Source organism: Peromyscus leucopus, chromosome X (assembly GCF_004664715.2).
Source record: "Peromyscus leucopus breed LL Stock chromosome X, UCI_PerLeu_2.1, whole genome shotgun sequence".
In the NCBI taxonomy this organism is placed as follows: domain Eukaryota; kingdom Metazoa; phylum Chordata; class Mammalia; order Rodentia; family Cricetidae; genus Peromyscus; species Peromyscus leucopus.
Window position 1 is genome coordinate 7795552 of NC_051083.1, and position 25726 is coordinate 7821277.

The following is a 25726-nucleotide window of genomic DNA, read 5'->3' on the forward strand; positions in this document are numbered from 1 at the left end:
AAAGGAAAAATTAGTTTTCTCTGATGAAGGCTTACTGGGTATATTAACTATACTTCACGGTAGACCTCATGCCCAGCAGTAGATAGACAATATAAAACAAATTCAACTCAGTGGTATTTTTGTAGACTTTTTGTCTCATATTGCTTTGCTTGGGCATTTTCTGTCCTACTAGCTTTTTGCTTATATATTTTGGTTTCTGTTTCTGCAGGGGTGTGTGTTTCTTCTTCTTTTTTTAGAGAAAAGAAAGGGCATGGAATTGGGTGGACGGAGGGGTGGAAGAGTTGGGGAAAAGGAAAAGCATGCTCAGAATTTATTATATGAATAAGTTATTGTTTTTTTCAGGGAAAAAAAAGAACACTAACAAATTTAAGGGTAAAAAAGCAAACAACGGGAAAGAAAGGTCTTTCTGAAAAGTATTTCTTAAGGTTATTTCTATTAGCAGTGTAATCTCTCAGTATGAGTATTGGGTAATAATTATACATATCACTTTTGAGATAATTTTTGCTACTGTGAAAACTGCATGTCATTGTCTGTATTAACTTTTATTCTGGAAGGGAAGCCCATGAATAATTAGATTGTTCAATTTTAAAAAAGCAAATACAAGTCTATAATGGCATATTATTAATATCCCAATTTTTCATAAACTCATTTGGTGTTGAAAGTTAACGTGGAATTATTTGGAGATTTCACTTAGCTCATCACAATGACTAGCATATGTTTTACTACAGAAATAGTCTATGTGTTTTATTCTAGGACATTGTGATAGACTTTGCAGAGAAGGTAAAATTATCTATTGCCTTTTTAAAAATCCCAAAATTCTGAATTCCCTAATATGCTTGTCCTGAAAACTCTTGTATGTCTTTGCTGAGATCATTTCTGAACTTTCTTCTCATTTAGAAGTGCTTTCCTACCGTTCCATTTATGGATAAAACAAAGTGTTTTTCTGATGGTGCCCTGGATGCAGTATTAAGTTTGTGTATTTAAATAACAATGGCTCATATATTTGAATGTTTGGTCCCCAATTAGTGGAACTGGGAAAGTTTAGGAGGCGTGGCTTTGTTGGAGGAGGAGGGATGTCACTGCGGGGTAGGGAGTGGGGGCCTTTGAGGTTTCAAAAGCCCACACCATTCCCAGTTAGTTCTCTGCCTTGTGCTTGTGGATGGAGATGTGTGCTCTCAGTTATTGCTCCAGCACCTGCCTGCTGCCACGCTTCCCCACCATGATAGTAATGGACTCTAATCTTCTGGAAGCATGAGTCCAAAATTAAATGCTTTCTTTCATAAGTTGACGTGGTCCTGGTGTTTTATCACAATAATAGAAAAATAAGTAAGACAGTTGACTTTAGGTGCCATTCTTATCCTGTCTATATTTTCAATGTTTATACAAATTATATGTCTCCCTAGAACACATAGCTTCTTTTTGTGTTTTGGCAATGTTGGGGATTGAACTCAGGAGAACGTACAGTTAAAAGAACTTTCCTAGACTCTGGAAGACTCCAATGGACTTATTGTACTTCTTTCATTCTGTTTACTTATGTGCACTAATTAAACTAAATCTTCAGTGAGTAGCCCAGAGCTTGTAGTCAGTCATCAAACAAAAGATCGTTAATATTTATTATATGAAAGCAAGATGTTTGGTTGGTAAAAAGTGTACTTTATAGCAATGACTAATGCATTGTTAAAGGAATCTTATGAAGCAAGGCTAAGAGGCTTATACTGGTGGTTACCACTTTCAATTGGTACAATTACAAAAAAAGCTTCTTAATCACATCTGGTGATCCAAGTTGGGAGCAGAATTTTTAATTTAATGAGGAATGCAATCAAGAGCCAGATAATTAGACATTTTGTAGTGTCACGTAAAATGGAAAACAGGTAAATACAGGTGCGCAAGACATCACAACAATAAAGAGAAGAAAGAGGATAAACCTAACCTTGCCTTTCGGATTCTGTTCCCCACAAAACAATCGTGTCTATTTTCTTATAGTGGAGCTGAAACATCTTCCTTTCCTGCTTAAAACCCTCTGATGGTGAGCATCAACATTTAGAACCAATATATGAACTTCTTACCATGTCCCAAAAGTTCATGGACAAACTTCATTTTGTTACGTTGATCTAGTCACTATCACTTTTCTTTTTACACTGGCTCTAGTCACACTGGTCTTTTTTATCACAGTAGTCAGCACTTTTCCTCATTATTCAGGTGTAAGCACAGAATCCACCTTGAGTCTCAGGTATCTCCCCTCGTGCCTTTAGTAAAAGTAGCATTCTTATCATCTCTACCCAAATATTTTTCTATTGTATTTTATACCTATAAATACATCACCTCTCAGACCTCCTACATGGTAGTCTCTTCCTATTACAGCACCAGAATGTTGAGGGATAGTTGATCACACTGTGTGAAGATGTGTCGCTATTTTACCTTGCCTGCCTAGGCACCTTCTGATTGGTTTAATAAAGAGCTGAAAGCCAATAGCTAAGCAAAAGAGGATAGGAAGGACTTCAGGAAAGAGAAGAACTCTGGGATGAAGAGAGGCGATATTCGCCAGTGAGCTGTGGAGGGAGTCAGTCATACAGTATGGAGGAGAGGTAATGAGCCACATGGCAGAATGTAGATTAATATAAATGGGTTAATTTAAGTTATATGAGTTAGTTGGGAACAAGCCTAAACTAAAGCCATAATTGATAAGTCTCCATGTCTTATTAGGGAACTGGCCATCCAAAGAAAGTCCAACTTATTATGCCCTGCAAAATTAGCAAATTTATCTTTATACCACTGTATGTCCTTTAGTAATACAACTGGTTCTCAAACAGTTCTTGAACAGGTTTCAAACCTAATTTAATTATATTTAAAGAACTGAGAAAAAAAAAGCAGGTAAATTTTAAACCAATTTATAAAACATTTAAACTAAAGAGAATTTTCAAAAAGCTGCTGGATAATCATAAATTATAAACGTTAAAAGAGAGGACTACTGTGCTAAGTAGGAATTACAACTTAATGGCTTTTATAAATCTGTTTCCAATTATAAAACCCTAATCAATTCAAAATGGAATGGAATGAACTACCCAATCTACATAGATATCACTTAACAGCTTTTTTCAATTATACTGTCTCATCAGTGGTGGTTCATGCCTGTAAATCATTAGAACTCAAGAGGGTCAGGCAGATAGGAGAATTGCTAAGAAGAGTTCATTGCCATACTGGACTACATAGTAAGTTCCAGGCCAGTTTGAGATACAGGGTGATATCCCATTTCAAGAGCAAAAAGAACAAATGTTAGTAAATAATTAAATCATCTCTTTACCTTTTGATAATCTGAGTTATTCAACATGGTCAATAACTCTACCCACCAAAACCAAACGATCAGTAAGCAATAAATTTGCTATTTTAAGCAAAGTAACTATTCTGAGACATAATAGCTTAAATGAGTAAGACAAGGCCCAGGCATGATCAAGTATGCGCATATGGTGAGTATGGTGCCTACTATCCAATTTGTAAAGGCATGATAAGTACATTATATTTTATGCTTTGATTTTGTTCCTTTTTATCTTCATATATATTTTACCTGGTCCTAGGATGAGGTAAAATAGTGCAAATGATAAAAGACTGCCATAAGAGAGTTCAGGCCGGGCGGTGGTGGCGCACGCCTTTAATCCCAGCACTCGGGAGGCAGAGCCAGGTGGATCTCTGTGAGTTCGAGGCCAGCCTGGGCTACCAAGTGAACTCCAGGAAAGGCGCAAAGCTACACAGAGAAACCCTGTCTCGAAAAACCAAAAAAAAAAAAAAAAGAGAGAGTTCAGACCTTGCCTACACATAAAATTTGGATTTAGGTTTGAAATCATTTTAAATAACTAAGATTATTTTAAAAAGACAGTATTTTGAAAACAGCACATACTATATTGTTATACCTGCATGAGAAGTACTTAATATATATATATACTATAGCAAAATATCAGTAAGTGTAAAGCAGAACATGTCAAAATGAAGTTTTGAGGCCAATTCTGTAAAAGAGATTAGTCAAATAAACTTAGGAAATATACATTATAACTTCTCTGATACATATTCAGTGTTTAAAAGTTTTTCAAAAAATAAAGGACTCAGTTAAACCCATCATTTCCCATATATCTTGTGTGTATGAACACTTTGTATGTATTTTTGCATGTGCTGGTACACATGCATGTTGATGTCAGATGTCTTTCTCAAATGGCTCTCCACCTATATTTGGGGACAGGATCTCCCAATGAATCTGGAGTTCATCAATTTAGCTGGGCCGATGACCAATGAACTTCAGGATTCTGGCAGTCTCTGCCCACAAGTGCTGAGACACCAGCTGCCATATTCAGCTTTTGACTTGGGTAATTTACTGACTTACCATCACCCCAGCCATAATATATATATTATATATAAACCAGAATTCCCTGTCTCTGGGGAGTGAAACTTACATTATTATTTTAAAAAACTGTTTGAAAATATTACTTCAAAGTAGAACCTGACAATGGGTTACTAGTATATATACATATTCAAACTAAGATAAGAATTTATACAAACATATAAAGTTTAAAACAGCTAAAATATGGTGAACAATTATAAGATAATAAAAACTGACATTTTAGGCAACTCCCTATACTAACTTCTCTGTAACAACAATTATTCTGTATATTCTTCCTTCACTGACTAAAAGTAGACATTTAATATTACACTTAAAATTCTACTAAGAAATCCAGTAGTTCAGAGAAAAGTGGGAAAGCATTAGAAACTGAATCTTCTGCTGTAGAACAATTTATAACTTTATTCCTGTTGAAACCATTGTGGGCTATTTGGAAAGGAACTATATTTGTAACAAGCAGATTCTAATATTTTGCTAGACTTCTGGATCATCTTGTTTCGATGTTAACATAATTCTATGGGGGAAAAAGTATTTGACAGTTAACAATCCCCCCCCCCACCGCCCAAGAATTCAGTACAGCAATTTTAAAAAGCACTTACTTAATCATTTCAAAAAGCTTTGGATCTGAAACCTTGATATTTCGTGCCATATTCCAGGAAAGATGAACCATGGGTACTATTGACTTTACACTTTGCAATTTGTTCCATTCGTACCGTTCTACTGCCAACTTATACTGGCAGGCTGGGGGGAAAAAGTTAAAAAAAAAAAAAAACTATCAAAAGATGTAAAGATAATCATTATCACCTCATGAAAATTTCAAAGCACTACAAAAATTTTCTTTTTTCTTTTTTTTTTTGAGACAGGGTTTCTCTGTGTAACTCTGGCTGTCCTGTAACTTATTCTACAGACCAGGCTGGCCTCAAACTCAGAGATCAGCCTGTCTCTGCCTCCCAAGTACTAGGATTAAAGACATGCACCACCAATGCCTGGCTTACAAAAAAAAAATTTGTTTTGTGATAATTATGGCAATAATATCAGTAGTAATCATATACAGAGTGCCTGCTATTATCATGTGCCAGGCATTGTGTTTAACTAATTTTTTTATCCATTATCTCATTTAATTCTTAGCATTTCCTTATTGATTTTATTACCATCACCAGATGAAGAAATCAAGAACTGGAGAAATTAAGTAACTTGCTCAAACTTAGAAAAGTCAAGTCCAAGTCCCAAACCAGGTCTTTCTGGCTCCAAAGGCCACATTCTTAATCTCTAGGAAATATTGCCTGAGGATAACCATAATTCAAACTGTATTTCATAAAACATTAATACAGGACAAAAAAAGGAAAATCTAAAAGAATGTATTTTTACTTAGTTTTTTTCTCCATTCTATAAAACAAAATCAAAGATTCTAAAAATTACAAGTTTATTTTCCATGTATATAAACCTTTCATTTGCTAAGGATTTATGGTTTTAGATTCTCAATAGTTAACTTTTATACTAAAAACTTATACTAAAAAGGAGACAATTTCTTCTTAAGAAAAAATACGTTTATTATTATTATTTTTTAAGGTTAAATCTTTATTCAAGCATATTCTTTTAAAATACCTGTAAGTGGACCAACATTCCAAGCAATGTTGTTGCACCAGCCAATAGCTTGAACCCAGTGAACAGTGCCTGCATTTATCCAGACCAGATCTCCAGGTCGCTGAATAAACCTATACACTGGAACATTTGCTTCATAAAGATCTTCAAGGTTGGGCCACCAAGAACCCATTAAGAAATTCAAATTATTTCTGAAATAAGAGCAACAGAGGAAATAGATCAAGGACTCTATAAAACAAGAATGTTGAAAGGTTTTTTTTTTTTTTTTTTTTTTTTTTTTGGTTTTTCGAGACAGGGTTTCTCTGTGTAGCTTTGCGCCTTTCCTGGGACTCACTTGGTAGTCCAGGCTGGCCTCGAACTCACAGAGATCCGCCTGGCTCTGCCTCCCAAGTGCTGGGATTAAAGGCGTGCGCCACCACCGCCCGGCTGAAAGGTTTTTTAATGATAATTAATTTCTATAAAGCTTAACTGATAGTGTAATAAAATTTCTGAATGTATATAAAGCGTGAAATTAATTATAGTATAGTATAGAAAGACTTATCTAAAGATAGCATCACTAGCATGAATTTATTTCTTCAGGATTCAAATGGAATCTGTAGTTACTCTAAAGTAGCACATACTGTTACTTCTAATTTCATTTCATTAAGCCCCCACCACTTTTAGACAAATGAACCCTTTTCTTCCTACAGTACCTGGAAATCCCTAAAAGACAGAGGATGGAGATGAATTCATTCACATTCATCAACAACAACACTATTTAAGTATCAGAAACTCCACTCAATCTGAGAAAGGGTCTCTACTGCTGCTTTGACTCATAAGGAGGAAAGGGGGTACAATTTGTCAACTTCTATATGGTTTGAAAGATCAGCTAATTAAAACTAGGCAGTTGAAAACACTTGTACACACAATAACTGTGACTACTACTATGACCACCACTTTGTAAACATTCTATAGATCCTATTACTAATCTTCTATTTTAATATTTTGCAGGTTATTCATCATAAGATGAAGTACTTTAGAAAACTATACAGTAACTTTTCCTATAAAAGAATTTTATACATTTCAATTATCCACTTCAAATCTTATATTTTGGGTGAAGAACTCAGATAGTGGAAATATTTGCTTAAAATTTTATATGAAGATATACGTTTAATTTTATAAAAGTTGACAAAGTATGGACCTGATGACATTTTATAAGCAAACTTTATTAGAAGATAGACATTACCATTTATTCACATATGACCAATGGCTGAATTTGTATTACAATGACAATAGTAACAGAGACCATATAATCTGTAAACTATCTATTATCCAGAATTTTATGAGAAAAATCCTTGACCTAAATTGGAACTTTTTCCTTTTTTAATTCCTTAAAAAAATTCAGGGCTGGCAAGATGGCTCAGCTAGTAAAAGTACCTGCCACCAAGCCTGAGGACCTGAGTTTGATCACTGAGTCTCGAATGGTAGGAGAAAACAAGATGACTCCCTCAAGTTCTAAGTTTTTTCTCTGACAAAATGTGAAATGTCAGGCCACTCTTAGAAACTCTCTAGAACACACTACTAAATGACAGCCTAACTGTAAGGAGATTGGACTGACTGGCTGTGCAAACACAGTTCCCTATAAAGCAAAAAAAAAAACAAAAAAAAAGAACGAAAGGAAAAGAAGAGGGAGGGAGGGAGGGAGGGAGGGAAGGGAGAGAGAGAGAGAGAGAGAGAGAGAGAGAGAGAGAGAGAGAGAGAGAGAGAAGAAAGAAAGAAAAAGGCTATTAACACAAATTTTAACCTTTTTCAATATTGTAGTACCATCATAAAAATGGAGAAAACTTTTTAACTAAAAGCAGGCAAACAACCCTAATTAATCAACAAGACTATATAATGCATGGTATAAAGTAGAGCAAGTTAAGTTATTTCAACAATACATTTGAATTTGTAAAATTCTTTATCTAGTTTTCTGGCATTGAATGAAACCTAAGTGTTAGTGAAGACAATATAAGGTGATTATCTTTGTAAATTAAAAAAAAAATTAGGGTCTTTAAATTTTTTTTCAATTATGATAGATGTCATAACTGTCCATATATTTACAGTAAAGTTTTTTTTTTTCTTTTTTCGAGACAGGGTTTCTCTGTGTAGTTTTGGTGCCTGTCCTGGATCTCACTCTGTAGACCAGGCTGGCCTCAAACTCACAGAGATCTGCCTGGCTCTGCCTCCCGAGTGCTGGGATTAAAGGCATGTGCCACCACTGCTCGGCTATAGCAAAGATTTTTAAAGCAAAGTTAGAAATTACCTGTTAGTATAAGGAATATGTGTATAATTAGTTTTCAAATTTCATACATACATACTTTCAGTAGCCTCTCCCCCTACATTTAACTGAAATGGGGGCAAAATACCATATATGCTAATTATTTGTGCTTTTAATTTATAATTTTCTAATTATATTACTAAATGAAAATACCAGAAGCTTGCATAATTGAGTGCCTTTTAGAAAAAAAAGAACACAGTTCTAACTAGAGAGATTAAATTTAAATCAATTAAAAAGCATTCAAAGAACTCTTTAAGACATAACACATAAATAAAGGATGGTTATTTCTAGTTTCTTAAAAAAAAACTTTCTTTGATTAGAAAAGCAAAACCTGAAGCACTTAATTAAATTTTATAAAAAGCCTTTACAGGAAAAGTTGCCAGTTTTAAAAAGAATTTATATCATGATGACATGGCAAAGAGTATTATGTTCAAGCTTGAGTTATTCCTAATGATAAGTATGTTCACTTACAGAATTTCTTTCACTTTCTAAAAACATTGACGAAATATTTTTTTCTTAGAATACATGCCTGTTAATAAGTATTTTAATGTATCATTTAAAAAAATGAAACCAATAACTGAAAATTCCTAACCTCTAAACTCATGCCTACTACTGTATTTCAGAGTGGTTTCATTATACCTTTACTATAAGTTTTCTCATAACATAAAATAATAGGTTTGGAATCACTTAACACGAATTTTCCCACTAAATGGTAACTAAAAGCTGACTATATGTCCACATTAGGCTATCCAGTTTGGTAAGTTGTCCTTTACAGTTACTGTTTTATAATAATTATGTTTAAATAAAATTCAGTTTGGAAACCTACTTTTCACAGAAGTCATTCAGAACACCCCAGTAACCTTCAGGAACAACAAACCATTCACAGTCACCTGGGCCAATATTTATATTAACTGAACAGAAGTTATTATTTTCTTGATGACCTAAAGGATGAAAAGAAAAATAAATCAACATAATATTGATTCTACAGAAAACGTGTCTTTAGACATTAAACCTTTCAAATGTTAAATAGAGAACGTTAAAGATTCAGTTGTTTATAGTGTTGAGTCTGGCTTTATGACTGAGTTTGGTCAACTAATCCTAACTTATTCAGTAAGGGCTAACATGGAAGGCAAAGTAGAGTTTAGGCTCTGATAGGTTGCTGGCTCAGTTGTAACATTAACCAAAGCAAGCTGTTAAAACATCTTCAGCTCACTTCCCTTATATATAAGAATAAGTATTAACAATTTCTATATATTTGTTATTTTGAAGATGAATGAAATAACGATTAGAATTGTGTCTAATAAACAATATATATTAGTTATAGATGCTATTACTTTTTTTCTTTTCACTGTGAACAAAGCCTGGTTTTAAAAATATAGCCATAGGCAAGAGAGATGGCTCGGAAGGTAAGAGTCTATGCTGCTCTTTCAGAGAACTTGAGTTTGAACTTAGAAACCACATCATGTGGCTCCAAGGGGATCTGGCCTCCATGGGCACTTGCACTCATGTGTATATACATACCCACACAATTAAAAATAATAAAACAAGTCCTTAAAGAATAATAAAAACTAAAACAGCCACTCTCAAGGACTGGTGCCTGCAAAAAAATGGCAAAACAGATCTTCCTCCTCTCTCCATACATGAAGATCAACTGTATCAGAACTCAGGGAGATAAACATAGGTTTACTGCCATGAAATAAATACTTGACCAAAAGAAAGGCATAAGTTAAAGCTAGTAGACATTTGTAGTATAGTACTTTTATATCTTGCCTTTCCTGCATGCTGGCTAAGTGATGAACTTAAAAGACTTAAAATTTGTATTTCTGGTGTCCTGGCCCCTGTTTATTCTAGATGGAGGAAAGTAAACTTAGTTTCCAAGGAATTATACTTTATTTTCACCTACCTGTGGATTCTACCAAAGAACTGAGGCAAAGGCTTATTGTTTCATATATCTCAGGGCAAGCAATATAATGGTAGATTATTTGGAGATGCCCTATAGTATGCATTCTAAATAAAAATGAGCTCTAGTCACAGTCAGAGCTACTAAAACCTGAATCATCTATATAAAATTCTTTAAGAGTAAAGCCTGAGCACAACCTTGTAGCTTAAAATATATATGGCCTGATTGTAAAGTAAGCTAAAACAATGTAACACTAGAACAATTATTTGTACAAAGACACACAAAGTGATTTTCTTATACTGATTAAATTATATACATTTCTTGTAAGACCATGCCATCTAATACCAAAAACTCTTTAAAATGTGACTTGGAAGTGGTAGCAATTGCATAGTATACACTGGATTTCAAATACTTGGTATGAAAAAATTGTGAAACATCTTTGTAATTTTGTATTGATTATATATATGTTTATACTTTGAATATTATAGGGCAAAATTAACTTCAATTACCTTTTCCTACTTTAATGTATCAAAATGACTTCTAAAATTATTATAATTTGCATTATATTTCTATTGGACACCTAAAAAAAAAATTCTTCAGATAATTCCTTTGAGAGAATGGGAGAAAAACTGTTACCAACGACACATCATATAGTGGATTACTATGTAGAAATCTATAAAGAACCAAACATATTAAACTCCTCATCCAATAAATGGGCTAATGAACTAAGGTTTCAAAAGAAGGAATATAAATAGCAAATAAATATTTGAAAGAGTGCTTAGCATCCTCAGACATCAGGAAAATGCAAAATTAAAAGTGCTTTGAAATTGTTGTCTCTAAACCCAAACAGAGTATCAACAAAACAAAGGAAAAAAGTCCTGGTAAGGATGTAGGGAAAAGAGGAACCGTTTATACACTTCTGGTGGCAATGTAAAACAATATGGCCACTATGGAAATCAGTATAAAGATTCCTCAAAAACTTTACAAGCACAACTTCTGTATGATACAATTTAAGCCAAGATAACACAGAAATAATGTTCATGCTGACTGCCACACTGTTCAGAATAGCCTAAACATGAAACTATCCTAGATAAATGAAATAAAAGAAACTGTGGTACACATACACAGCATGAATTTTACTCAGATGTAAGAAGAATGAAATTACAACACTTACAGGAAAATAGATGGAATCGAAGATTATTATGCTACATGGCGTGGGCAGGCTTAAGAAAGACAAGTATCACATTTTCTCTCATGTACAGAATCTATTTTTAAACTAATATTAAAAATGATTTAAAGAAGATAGCAAAATGTTAAGATTTCTAGTGCAGGTACTTAGTGTATTTTTCAGAGCCTTCTGATGTACCCCACCAAATTAAAATGTACAAATGGACAGATGAGGCATGGGAATCCAGTGTGGAATGAGATGGCTCAGCACATAAAAATATTTGCTATTAACCAAGCAGAACAACCAGAGTTCAATCCTCTAGATCCACACGGTAAAAGGACAGAAATTGACTCTGGCAAGTTATCTTTTGACTTCCACATGTGTGCTAAGGCACATACATGCAGGCTTGTGCAAGGATATGTTGGCATACACAATAAATGTAATAAGATATTCAAAAAATATTCACAACAGTATAGGCACAAGTGACAAATATTATTCATTTTTGTTTTATCCTAAGATTTATAATAAAGATTCTTTTCAACGAGGGCATATTACTTGCAGAAAATAGTTCAAATTGGATGGTTTTCAAAGTAGAATCAATCTGATACTAAAGACTGAAGAAAACCAGTATTTAGATTGCTCCCTAATATTTATATTGCTGTCTAATGATGGAGCAGAAAGTAGAGCATAGTTCTCTTGCCATTCATGCCACAATTTTTTGTCCTTTATCAAACTATGTATAGTATACAGAATTAGTTGTCAAATGACATGAGACTAAAGCTACAATCAATGGTTCTAATATTGGCTGTACATAAGATTCCCCCAGGGAACAATTTGTGTTGTTTGTTGGTTTAATAATACTCATTCTTAGATCTTAGATCTCCAAAGATGAATTATATATTCTACAAAGGAGATTCATCTGGACAGCCAGAGAAAGAAAGTAATAATCTCTTAGTCAGAAGAAACATGGTCCTATTTTGAAATGGTTCTTAAGCTATGGTTCATTAAGGAGGCAAAGAAAGGAAGCACTCCTGGATTTTAAGCTATGTTTACTTCAAGTAAAAGACTGAAACATGTAACAGAGATATGCAACCTATAGGTACTTTATTTTTTTATGAGTACTGTACTTATTCATTGTACTAATTCATTGATGCTAGGATTATGGTGATTGCTAAATATTTCAAAACATTACTCTGAAATTTCATGTCAATCCATGGGCCCCGAAGAAGATAATATATTAGTGATAGAAACACAAGAGCTGAAAATTAAATCACTTGACATGAAGAAAACAATTCAAAGAAAGGAGATGACTGGCAAAACCTAGTAATTGCTCCACATCAAGCGCTTTTGAAACTTGGTTGCAACCTAACCAGAGGATTGTACCACAGTTTCTTTTTAAAACTAAACAGAATGGAATAGAAATGGAAAATGTACTTTTTCAAGTGAAGCTGTTGTTATATACAAGATATGCACTAGGCCATGATATAAAATAAGTACATCTATTTATGAGTGTGATTTCAAAAACGGTTAGGAAACACTGTACCCCTCCCATTCTTAGAAGTATGCAGGAACAACAGTTGTTGGGCTACGGGATGCTCTAATGAACTTTTTAAGAACAAAATATTAGTATTAGATTTGAAAGATATCAAAGGGAAAAAATCTTGACCTAAGCCCTGTTAAAAGCATCAAATCTTATAAGAATAATAATCCTTTTAGTTCTATTCATTTTAAATGGAGAAGATTCTGATTCCCTTTACATGTTTCATCTTTTATGATATATTAATAAAATTTACCTGGTGTTCTGCTTCCCGGAACTTTCATGTATAGCTGAACTGTATTCATGCCCAGTATAGTATGACCAACATGACTTAGAAGATTTCCTGCTGATACAACACGCACAAAAGCAGGAAGTTTAGTCAGCTCATGTAGCTGAAGCTTCCACCTATAAAGAAAAAAAGAGTAAAGCCCTGCTATAAATATTTGTGGAAGTTATATATTTCTTCAAAGCTCTTACATTCCAATCAGAAAAAACAAATCCATAAGTACTTTAATTTCACATACGAAACAATGGAATGTCTAAATTAACTTTCCAATGAAAGACAGTATTAAAGTTATAGACCTAGAACATAAATGAAAAATTAACTACCATACAGTTAGGGTATTAGTTAAAAAAAAAAAAAAAAAAAAAAAAAAAAGCATATAACAGTCTCAAGTTAAAAAAAATAATTTAACTGTAAAGTCTAATAAAATTATTGTTTCATCTCATGTAAATTTAGAAAAATTATAATGATAAGGAACAAAAGAGAAAAAATTGTAAACAATTCTCAATCAGAGAAAGGACATTTCTTTGCATCAGTTCATAGAACTATATTACAAGGACTTACTTTTTGTCATCAGACAGGTCAATGTTGGTCCCAAACTTAATGGTTTTAAAGGGTCCTTTACGCCTTTTCCCAGAACTTAAAAAGAAAGATGAAAAATTATCAGCACATTTTTTAAACTGAAATATTAAATGGAAATGAAAAATGACTTACTTATCTGATGATGTAGATTCATTATCAGAGTGGTCTTTATGGTGACTTCTTTTCTCATTTTCTTCCTAAAAATTAGTAAAAGGCATTTTTAAAAAGGCTTAGTATTGCACATATCTGGTGAATCTTTCCTCCATACCACTAAACTACAAATTCTCATACTAGCTCCATTTGCAGGGAGAGAAAACTGATGTAATTCACTGTAACTCAATGCAAGTTGCAGCACAGATTTCATTAGATGGATCTCCTTTGTAGGATTGTAGAAAAGGACAGTGGAACTGGCTAGTTTATGTCAACCTGACATAAGCTAGAGTTATCTAAAAGGAGGGAACCTCAACTGAAAAATGTTTCTGTAAGATCAGGCTGTGGGATGTTTTCTTAATTACTAATTGATAGGGGAGGGCCCAGCCATTGTGGGTGGTGCCATCCCTGGGCTGGTAGTCTGGGGTTCTATAAGAAAGCAGACTGAGCAAGCCATGAGGAACAAGCCAGTAAGCAGCACTCCTCCATGGCTTCTGCATCAGCTCCTGCCTCCAGGTTCCTGCCCTGTTTGAGTTCCTTTCCTGATTTTCTTTGGTAATGAACAGTGATATGGAACTGTGTAAGCCAAATGAACCCTTTCCTCCCCAAGTTGTTTTTGTCATGGTGTTTCATCACAGCAACAGAAACCCTACCTAAGACAGTAACCCAAATATATAATTTCATGTAAAAATGCTGTCTGGACTGAAAATGTGAACTCAGAGAAACATTTTAAATATTTTTAAAGAGATAAGCAAATCTAGTAAATTAAATTTCCTGTGCACAAAGCAGTAGAGTAATATTTTAAAGAACTCACTTTTGTGGATGTTTTATCTCCATTTTTGTGATAGAACTCACAAAGTTCTCATTATAATACATGATTTTAGTAATGTTTCAATTAAATAAGACCTACATGGGGCTTTTAATAATAATTTTGATTACTTTTAAGTTTTAGATTTTAAATTTTCTATATATGTTGAAATGATTCCTCTCTATTTCTACCCTTCCCAGCACTCTTTAGTGAACTAATACTGGAAGGAAGAACAATAATACTTCCTGAAAGAGTGGTCTACCTGATCTGGCAGAAGAAAAAAAAAAAATCCAAATGTACAATATGAAAAATTCTTCAAACATAAAACAAACTCAAGACAGGTGTAGCCCCCAAATTAATAACTCTCAATAAGGAGCAATTTTGTCTTCCAGGAAATGTGGTATGTCTATTAAGTGTTTTTGAAAAGACACAGATGCTGCTAAATATCCTATAACACACACAACAGCCTCCACAGTACTTTAGTTAAGATAAATATCCCAGATAACCTGGAAAACATCTTACTACACAGTAATTTCCTCTCTGAAGAATATTTACTGAATCAACTCATAGGTTTGCTTAAAATAAACACTTACAAGGTGTTTTATGTAAGATAATATAATCTGATATTTACTTTCAAAACTATGAAATGAAATAATTTTTAAATCTCTAAAAATAATCTCTAAGAAGCAAACACTTACTCTCAATGATTCTTGGAATGAGGAGGCTTGGTACTGAGCATATTTAGCAATTGTAGTATGAGATCTATTACTTTCACAATGCCAGATTTTCTTGGTTCCAGTAGGGTCCCAGTTTTCATCAGCTGGTTGTAACAACTGTGTCCTCACTTCTACCATATGTTCATTGTTAGCTTCCACCAAAGTTTTAGTAGAGAAAAGTCCCAGGTCTTTATTATAAGTAAGCCACAAATAAATAAGTCAGCAAAAACAAAACAAAACAAAACTGCATCCACCACGTCCCGTCCCCGTCCCCCCCACCCCGCTTTTTTTTTTTAAAGAGAAAGCATTTTATAGCAATATATCCACTCCCCTAAAAACTGTTCAGGTCGTCTATATACTTTGAAGGCCTGGGCATACCCAATGCTCAAGTTATTCCAACAAAGAAAGAGTCGGGGCTGGAGAGATGGCTCAGAGGTTAAGAGCACTGACTGCTCTTCCAGAGGTCCTGAGTTCAATTCCCAGCAACCACATGGTGGCTCACAACCATCTGTAACAAGATCTGATGCCCTCTTCTGGCCTGCAGTCATACATGCTGTATATATAATAAATAAATAAATCTTTAAAAAAAAAAAAAAAGAGTCATGACTTTCTTGTACTGAATATTGTAGGGGTTAGCAAATACCAATAGGACTATAGTACAGTATTTGATGAGTATACCAAATTTCAGGTACATTTTATATTCAAAATTCTCCTAGTAGTAAACATAAGCCACTATTATATAATTAGATAAAAATAAAAGCTAAATTAAAAAACTACTCCTAAATTGCCAGCAACCAATACCATCACCATTATTCATTCCAATCTGGACATCAAATAAAAATAATCAAGATTCCCCCATCCATATTAGAATGGAAATACATGTACGTGTAAGTGGTGGTGGGTGATAACAAAACTCTCTATCGATGCTTTAAAAGGTTAAAAGACAGCATATATAGAATACAATTTTCTTTTTACTCAAAGCATACCTAATTTAAGAGCTCCAGCAAGGCCACGTATTACTGTAACAGGGTTGTTTGGATTTGTACAAAATTGATGTAATGGAGGAAAGAAAGCATCACGTTTATTTTCCAACTGTAAATTAAAATTAAAATATGTGGTTAGTCTCAGGAAAACACAGTTTTTAACTTAAATATTATGCCTCAGATTCACTGCCTATCAATCTAAATATTTTATTTCATGTGTTCATATGTCTTTTCTATTTTCTAGTATTTTTGCATTTTGATTTTAATTATGACTAGATAGTAGATAACCATATATATTTTTGTGTACTACATGTTGAACAAATTATGTAGCAGAAATTACATTTAAATTCCAAAACCAAAGTGCCTTAAATGTTCTTAAATATTAAAAAGGAAGAAAAAACAAGGAACAGGAGTGGGTGGGTAGGGAGAATAGCTCATTGGCAGAGTTTGCTTATCCTCCATAAGGCCTTCAGTACAGCATCCCTGAGAGCAAGAAAATACAAAGTATGGGCTGGACTGTAGGTTCATGATAGAGTGTTTATCTGACATCGAGGGGGCTCTAGGTTTTATCTTCAATACTGGCCCTATTGAAAAATCACAAAACTAAAAGAATTAAAAGATCCTATAGAGAAGCTGAGAGTGGTGGCAGTCACCTTTAATCCCAGTACTCAGGAGGCAGAAGTAGGCATATGTCTGAGTTCCAGGTCAGCTAGAGCGACAGAATGAGTTCCTTTGACCAAAAATAAAATTGGTTTTGCTTGGAGATATGGCTCAGTGGTTATGAGCATTTATTGCTCTTACAGAGGAAGGACCTGATTTTGATTCCCAGCTCTGTGGCTCACCTTAACTCCAGCTCCTGGGGACCCTATACTCAAATGAACCTAATTTCCCATTCACATAATTAAAAATATGAAAAACAAATCCTAAAAAGATTCTGGGGCTAGAGAGATGGCTCAGCAGTTAAAGAGCACTGGCTGTTCTTCCAGAGGTTCTGAATTCAATTCCCAGCAACCATATGGTGGCTGACAACCATCTGTACTGAGATCTGGTGCCCTCTTCTGGTCATGCAGACAGAGTACTGCATACAAAATAAACAAACAAACAAATAAATAAATGAACGAATAAATAAATAAATCTTTAATAAAAAAGATTCTATGATTTCACACATCCTTGATGTAACATTATTCCTGCAGACATGCAGAGTTCAGCACACATGATAGATAGATGATAGATAGATAGATAGATAGATAGATAGATAGATAGAGCTTTAAAAGAAAAAAGATCCTCTATGATTTCATACGTTCTTGATGTAACATTATTCCTGAATACAGGTAAATAAATTATTAGGCAAGATTGGAAGTTGCCAAAGGATAGAGTATACAACGCAATGATAGACTACTTACAGAGCCTAGGATTCATCCCTAGCAGGAAAAAACCAAGCAACAAATGAAACAATTATTGAGGGAAGAGACAGCGCTTGGTAGTAAAATTAGTAAAATTAGCATTAGTACGTGCAAAACACTAAGTCTAACACTAGCACCATCACTCAAGTTAACTGACTGATCAATTATCCTGTCACGTGGATTAACTTTGAGGGCATGATTTAAAAAAAAAAAAAAGCTAGTCATAGAAAATAATTGTGATTCCATTATATAAAGTAGTGAAATTTATGAAAACAGAATTGTGATCGTCAGATCTTAAGGGGATGGGGAAAAGAGATGGGTAGACACTCTGGCAGATAAGTTCTCAAGATAGGTTGTACAACAACAAGAGTACGTTTAACACTACTTAATTATATACTCAGAAAGGGTTGAAATGGTGAATTTTATCATATGCTTAAAAACTCAGAGTGAAGAAATCAAAATTTCTCAAACAAATTCAAAGATGTAAGACCATCCTGCTGTGAGATGTAGTTCTACATGCTGTGAATATGTGTTGCTCTGATTGGTTGATAAGTAAAATGCTGATTGGCCAGTAACCAGGCAGGAAGTATAAGCAGGATAACCAGACAAGGAGAAATCTGGGAAAAGGAAGGAAGCATCAGGAGTCGCCAGCCAGACACAGAGGAAGAAAGACGACAAGGCAGAACTGAGAAAAGGTACCAAGCCATGGGGCTAACCACAGATAAGAATTATGGTTTAATTTAAGTGTAAGAGCTAGTCAGTAATAAGCCTGAGCTAATGGCTGACCAGTTATAAATAATATAAGTTGAGTGATTATTTTATAAGCAGGCCATGAGACTGCGGGGGCCTGGCAGGACCAGAAAAACCTTCTGTCTACACCATTCCAACTATATCACCATAACTTTATATGTATTTAATTTTTTTTCTTTCACTTGGGAAGGCAGAAGGAAGAAGTTAATACAGTAGTAGCAGGATTTATTTGTGAAAAATACAATTAAGAATTGCTTTTATTCAACTTTTAACTTGTTATCAGATGCTTTAATTCCTATGAAATAAAACTGATAGTTTTAAATATGTTAAATAGCTTATAAAGATTTTCATGTATCCACCTATTATCATATTCTTTCTTTTTTTTAATCTAGGCATGCCGGCTTTAAAAATCAATTTTTATTTCATGTATATGAATGCTTTGCCTGTGTGTGCCTGGTACCAATGGAGGCCAGAATAGGCCATCAGATCTCCTGCAACTGGAGTTAAGGATGGTTGAGACATCATGTGGCTATAGGTAACTGAACCTGGCTCTTCTAGAACAGTAACAAGTGCTCTTAGCTGCTGAGCCATCTCTCCAGCTCCAATGACCACATTTTTAAAATACTTTTTTTTTTTTTGGCTTTTCTTTCTTTGAAGGTATTTCTTTTATTATATGTATGAAACAGAATGAATGTTAAGGTTCATTACAATTGGTAGATTTAAAACCCAGTTTACCTTAAAAAAAAAAAAAAAAAGGTTAAATAGTTCCATGTAGTAGTACTGCTCAAAATTAAGGCAGAGAAAGTATTTTTCATTTATTCTAATACAGCCTATAATCAGATAGAAACTATGGGTATAGTAGCAATGTTGTAGAGTACTTGCCCAGAATGTGCAAAGCCCTGAGTTTACTCTCCAGCACAGGAAACAACAACAAACAAAACAAAGCAAAAAACACAATTTCCTAATATAATCAAGTTAATAGCTGAGAAGGAATTTGTAAAATATCATAAAATCTTTTTCAATGTATCTTATTTTGTTGCCAAATAGCCACACCACTGCTGATAACTATAATATTTGCTAAAGGGTATCCATGTTGACCTAAAAGGTTTTTACGAAAGACAAATAGAAGTAAACATTGGTTAGGCTGATAGCTAGTCAGTCAATTCGGACTCACGTAAATACTAGGTGTAGGTGGATTTAACTTGTCCTTTGGCAAGGGAGGGTATGGTGAAGATGGTGGTCTTGGAGGCGGACATTTATCCAACAAAATGTTACTGTTAGACAGGCCATTTTTACCTAGATTCCTTTAAAAGTAACAAGAAAGAGAAAAAAAAAAAACTCAGCTTTACATAGAAGGCAAAAAATTCTAAGTTAACTTCTAATTAAATGAATTTTCTAATTAAATGAATTTTCAAAAATCCATGAATTTTGGATCCAGCTGGAACAAGAAAAATTATTTCTGCAAATAATTATTTTGATTCCTGTGTCTTGCACTGAAGAAAACTAAAAGCACAACATGTGGAGCATAGAAAACATTTCCTATTTTGTTTGTGATTTCTTTATCTGAAGAACAAGTATGAGTTGTAATTTCCTTTCTATCATTACAACCTTTCCCATTCACAGTTAATACACTAGCTCAGCCAAGAAAAAGTGCAAATACATCTCATCATATTAGTAGTTTCTTACTGTGTCTCAAAAATTATCTGCCTGTAAACAGCAAGTCTGAAACAGAAAGAAATTTCTCTGAAATAGCTGATATACATAGTCATCTATATAAGCAACTATAAACATTTTCTAAAGCACATTTATCAGTCTTAATGCTGTAGACATATATCAGATATTCATGTTATCTTCTGAACACTGTTTTAGAACACCTCAAGCCAGATATCATGAAAATTTATCATAATAATGTAAAGTAGACAGAAAAAAAAAGTTATGAAATAAGATGGCAACGGAGAGGATTAAAAAAAAAAAATATGTCATTTTAAATAGTTCTTTCCCCCATTTGGAAACAACCACATTTAGTAGAGAAATGATGGTAAAGTATTCTGTGAGTGAACCACCTATTCTTCAAATCTTCTCTTTAAAAGCTCCTAAACCATAGACCCCAGGTCTTTTAATGCCATGCCTGTATGACTTTCACCTCTGAGCTCTGGGCGCCTTAACCAAATACCCATTACTTGCAATCAAGACTTTTTTCTCTAAGCTTCAGAAGATTGATCTCAAACTTAAAGAAGTGATTTCCTACCTCATCATTAACAAATTCGTGCCTAGACTGGTTACAATAATCCAAGCCCACCCCAGGGATTGATAAGCATTTTGGTGCATCTAGCTACTTATAACATCATGTATCTGTAATGAGGCAAAATTGCCTTTATAAATTAAGTTTAATACGAAACTATTAGAATGCACTCAAGTGAATGTCCTAAAGTCCCCATTGGCATCAAAAAATGAGATGGAAGAGTATCATCCTTAACACATTAAGAAATACAATCAACTAGGCACCCCATAGCATAAAATTTTATTAACAAAAACTGCTCTTTCACATTGCTCATAACTTGTGGGCCATAACATAGCTCCAGAAAACTCCCTTTTAAAATGACACTTCAGTTTCTCCCTATTTTTATTTTGCTGTTAAGCAAATGTCCTGAGTAGATAGAGAGTAGACAAGACCCTGCTTTAGCAGAGTAGAAGTAAAACCAGAAAAGGAGAACAGAGATCAGATCAGCCAAGGGAGAGGCAGACAGAAGACAAACATATTGGAAATGTATCAAGGCACTGGGTCTCCATAGTCAGCAATGGCTATTGACCTGGACACTTAAAGGGATCCAATGTTGAAGTGAATGATAGTAACTTGTAGACAAAAAGAATAATACCTCTAAATTTAACATTTCTAAAGAAACAAATTTTAGAAATTCAGGAACCCTACTACATGATTTAAAAAAAAAAATCTTAGAGATCTAATGTATCAAATACTGACATGAGAAAGAAAATTTCATTTAGGATTGGCCAGGTATGGTGAAGCACACCTTTAATCCCAGCACTTAGATGGCAGAGGCAGGGCAGCCTGGTCTGCAGAGTGAGTTCAAGGCTAGAAAGAGCCTGCTCATGCCTCCCCTACCTCTGCCCCCCAAAACAGTTAAGATTAGTGGCAGTAGTTATCATTTTCCTGAGTGGCCTACAATATGACATCAGCAAGCTGGGCTAAACAAAGAAAAAGACATAATTTATGCTTAAATGTATCAGTGTAAAGGTAACTACCTGATAGTTAAAAAATTGACAGAAAATAATGAAAATCAATACATAATAAAACACAGGCCAGAAGACATTTAAACACTTCAACTCAATATTTTAAAGAACTTTAGTATATTAAAGATCAGTGTCACAATTAAAGTGATAAATTGGGGTTGGGGATTTAGCTCAGCGCTTGCCTAGCAAGCGCAAGGCCCTGAGTTCGGTCCTCAGCTCCAGAAAAATAAAATAAAATAAAGTGATAAATTAAAATTAACTGAAAATTATTTTAAACTAATCCTTTCCCTATGCCACAGTTCCTATTCCATGTTACCCATAAGTAGCAAATTCTATAAAATAAAATTCACTTTTATATAAACAAATCAGAGACAAACATTTCATGGTAGATCCAGGATACATTCTAATAAAACAATCTAAACAGGAAGAAAGATAATCACACTTTTAGACAATAAATAAGATACACTAGTACTGGCAATTAAATGGGAATTATTTTGAATTTTAAAATAAAATTGTTATATTAAATGGCCAATGTCAACAGGCCCAATGCTTATATTTTCTATTTACAGAATGCTTATTTTCTGTTATTTGATTAAACCTGCAACCAAATAAAGGCCCTATAAAAAAAAATCTACATCACTGCTTAAATTTAAAATTTAATAGATTAGAAAATATTCAGAATTCTTTCTTGTGATTGTTCCAAGCAATGTTAGCTCTCTTACATTCAAAATTTATTAATACACAGGGGATGATAAATACAAGTCAATGAGAAAAATTAAACGTGCCATGTACAATGAAAAAAAACATTAAGAATCTGTGTCTCCAAATTCTACAGAAAGATGGTGCTATCAGATCAGACTGATCCTTCGATGTGGACTTTTTTGTTCCCTTTAACAGACTTATTTTCCCTCTAAGTTTGAGGGTTTATCCTTTCAAAACTACCATGAATGTGCTTTTCCTTTCATGAATGGCTAGTAGGTTGTCATGTATCTCCAATATCCCTTACTTCTTCCTATCTCCTTTGTAATCTCTTCTAGAGTCAAATGAATTGTAACCAGAGACTAACCTTGATGATTGCTGAGTTCCATCCCTAGCCTAACATTTAATGGACTTTGTTCAAAACCAAAATAAACAATAGGCTCTTACAGGCCTTGTTTTTTTTTTTTAGCCAAATGTGATTTAATTGAGTCTCATTTCCAATCCCCAGAGTGGACAATCACACTGAAGCCAGCAACTACAGTAACCAGCAGAGGGCAGTAACAGCATGTTCAGACACACCCTCTCAGATTAAGTTATAGAAGTTCCACAATCATTATTAAGTACAAGCACAACATTCAAACATTACCAAGCTTCCAATGGCTGATTACACTATCTTTTATTTCCCAGATCTTGATCAGGTAAATTGTCAAACACTTTCATTCTGTGATTAACTTTCACACACTAACCTGCAAGCTTTCAGAACTTCTGCTGAGCTGGGATATATGGACACAGACACTGATGGTATGATCTGAGGACTAGGTTTGTGGCTAACTAGAAGCAGATCGGTTTTAATGGGGCTCTGAGATTCTTCCATTCCTTCTCCATTAATTGTGTGCAGCCCACTGTGAGGGCTGTTAAGGCTGGTAACACTGTTTGTGGTTGTCTGCTCGGTGGATTTAGGAGAAGGTGTTGCTGTGGAAATGGCTGAAGATGGTGAAGAGGCAACAGAATTATCAGTCTTTGTATGGACAGTTGGGTGGATGTTATTGACTTTGTCACAGGTTCCAGGACCCACATTGTTATTAGCTTTTCCCATCAACAAGGCAGAGAGCTGAGGATTGTCTGAACTTAGTAAACCTGGTGACTTAGAATCTCCATGGCTAGGACTGCAAACAGCATCTGCCATCACCTGATGGACATGATTAGGAAGTCCCTCGACACTGGCAGTGCTGTTAGGTGTCTCTCCAGTGTGCCTGCTTGTTTCAGGCACCGTCAATGTGTTTCCTGAAGGCTTGCTCTCTTTGGTTAAGGTAATGCCTTGTTGTCCACCTGAGGTAGCAGTGTGAGAGGAGAGGTGATTGAGAGCAGCCCCCTGTGTTACTGAATTGGTAGGCAGGGTGGGATGTCCATTCTGATTCTGAATACCAGAGCCAGCTGCCTGGAGATGCTGGGAAGGCCCAGTGGAAGAGAGAGGTCGTTCACCATTAGGACCTGCCAAATGTGAACTCTGACCTTTGTGAAGCCCCTAAAAAGAAAGATACATGGTTTAAATCTTATGTTAAACTCAGAACATACACAGAATTCTAAGTATTATAGGCAAAAGTCACTAAGAATAAGTATCTGTATAATTTGACCCAATTCCTAAAGTTATCAAAAAAGTACTGACAGTTAGCTAAAAGAATTTTCCTAATCAGTATGGCATACATTAGTTAACAGAAAGCACTAGTAATGTTAAATTAAGTTTTAAAATGTGTATTTTCATTTCTAAAATCGAACATGAATAGACATATATCATTAATAATTAAACTATAAATATGATAAAACAACTAATGGGTCTGTGATCTATTAAAAGATTAATACAGAAAGTAAATTTAGGCTAGCTGTGGTGGTGCACGCCTTTAATCCCAGCACTCCAGTAGGAGAGGCAGACGGATCTCAGTGAGTTTGAAGCCAGCCTGGTCTACAAAGCGAGTTCCAGGACAGCCAGAGCTGCTACACAAAGAGACCCTGTCTCAAAAAACAAAACAAAACAAAAAGTAAATTTATTTTGCCTTTAAATTTACTATATATTTAAAGTTACCGTAATTATATTCCTCTTTAATTCAATTATTATTAAAGCACCTATCCTCTAGAGCAAAAGCTACTGAAATAGCTAAAAGACTATTAAAAAGTTTCCCCACCCAGCCAATCCCATGGATTTTTTTTTAAAAAAACATCCTAAATCTATGCCAATGACTTAGAGATAAGCTGCAATTTTCATCAACTTGGTATAAACACTTAGGAAAATATCTGCTAGGATAGTATACTATAGTTAATAAAAGTGTTAAGTACAGAGAAAGGTCACTTAATATGTTTAGTGGAATAAAAATAAGATAAACTAAGATGCATAATTTTTACCTGCAAATTGCCTCCTGGTATCACAATTTTCATTTTATTTTATTGATGAAATAATTAAATGAGAATGCTAATTTTTCAGCCACACTGATTAACACTGGAATTGGGAACCAATGATTTCATAGTTTCCAAATTGTTATAATTTCAGATAAAAAAAACAGTAAATTGTGTGACCCTCATAAAATTATAACTATGTATTACCATATTCCACCTTATATTCCTAATAACTGAACAAAGAAATTAAGACAATATTGTAAGTTGAGAATGACTTTTAACAGCAGAGTTGAAAGCTTTTTTGAAAGGTGAGATTTAACCTGGCAATAATAAGCCATCAAGGAATAAAAAATTACCTGATTATTAATACATTAAGTGGTAAATTTAATCCCTAGTAAAAAAAATAAGCAACCATAACCCTGAAATCAGTTTAAAAAATGAAAATATGTTTGTATTAAAGAATTTTATCTACCAAAACACAAAGCAAAAACCTAGAAATATTACAAGTTGATATAGTTGAATACATGTAAGAGTATAATTAGATTACCAAGTAATCTAACAAGTTCAGTAATATCAGTTAAAAGATAAATCATAGAGCTGGGTGTGGTGGCCCACATACATAGGATGATCAAGTGTTCAGTCATCCCTAGATAGCTGGTGGCCAGCCTGATGAGCTGGGTTACATGACATCTTATCTAACAAAAAAGCAAAACAAACAAAAAGGTTGAAACCTTTAAGTTATATGGAAAATTCTCATTTAAAAAAATGTTACGGCCGGGCGGTGGTGGCGCACGCCTTTAATCCCAGCACTCGGGAGGCAGAGGC

General features: G+C 34.2%; 1 protein-coding gene across 14 annotated transcripts in view; it reads right to left on the reverse strand.

Annotated features, from left to right (window-relative positions):
• Positions 1 to 25726, reverse strand: part of Kdm6a (lysine demethylase 6A) — a 152594-nt gene that overhangs the window by 11416 nt on the left and 115452 nt on the right. For all 14 annotated transcript variants that reach the window (XM_028854137.2, XM_028854135.2, XM_028854131.2 and 11 more), the window contains 10 exons: positions 23260 to 24038; positions 19740 to 19869; positions 16416 to 16521; positions 15412 to 15617; positions 13888 to 13952; positions 13738 to 13812; positions 13147 to 13295; positions 9112 to 9226; positions 5990 to 6177; positions 4984 to 5125 (listed from right to left, as the gene is read on the reverse strand). In XM_028854137.2, coding sequence (XP_028709970.1) covers positions 4984 to 5125; positions 5990 to 6177; positions 9112 to 9226; positions 13147 to 13295; positions 13738 to 13812; positions 13888 to 13952; positions 15412 to 15617; positions 16416 to 16521; positions 19740 to 19869; positions 23260 to 24038 — 1955 coding nt within the window. The remainder of the gene's footprint in view (positions 1 to 4983; positions 5126 to 5989; positions 6178 to 9111; positions 9227 to 13146; positions 13296 to 13737; positions 13813 to 13887; positions 13953 to 15411; positions 15618 to 16415; positions 16522 to 19739; positions 19870 to 23259; positions 24039 to 25726) is intronic.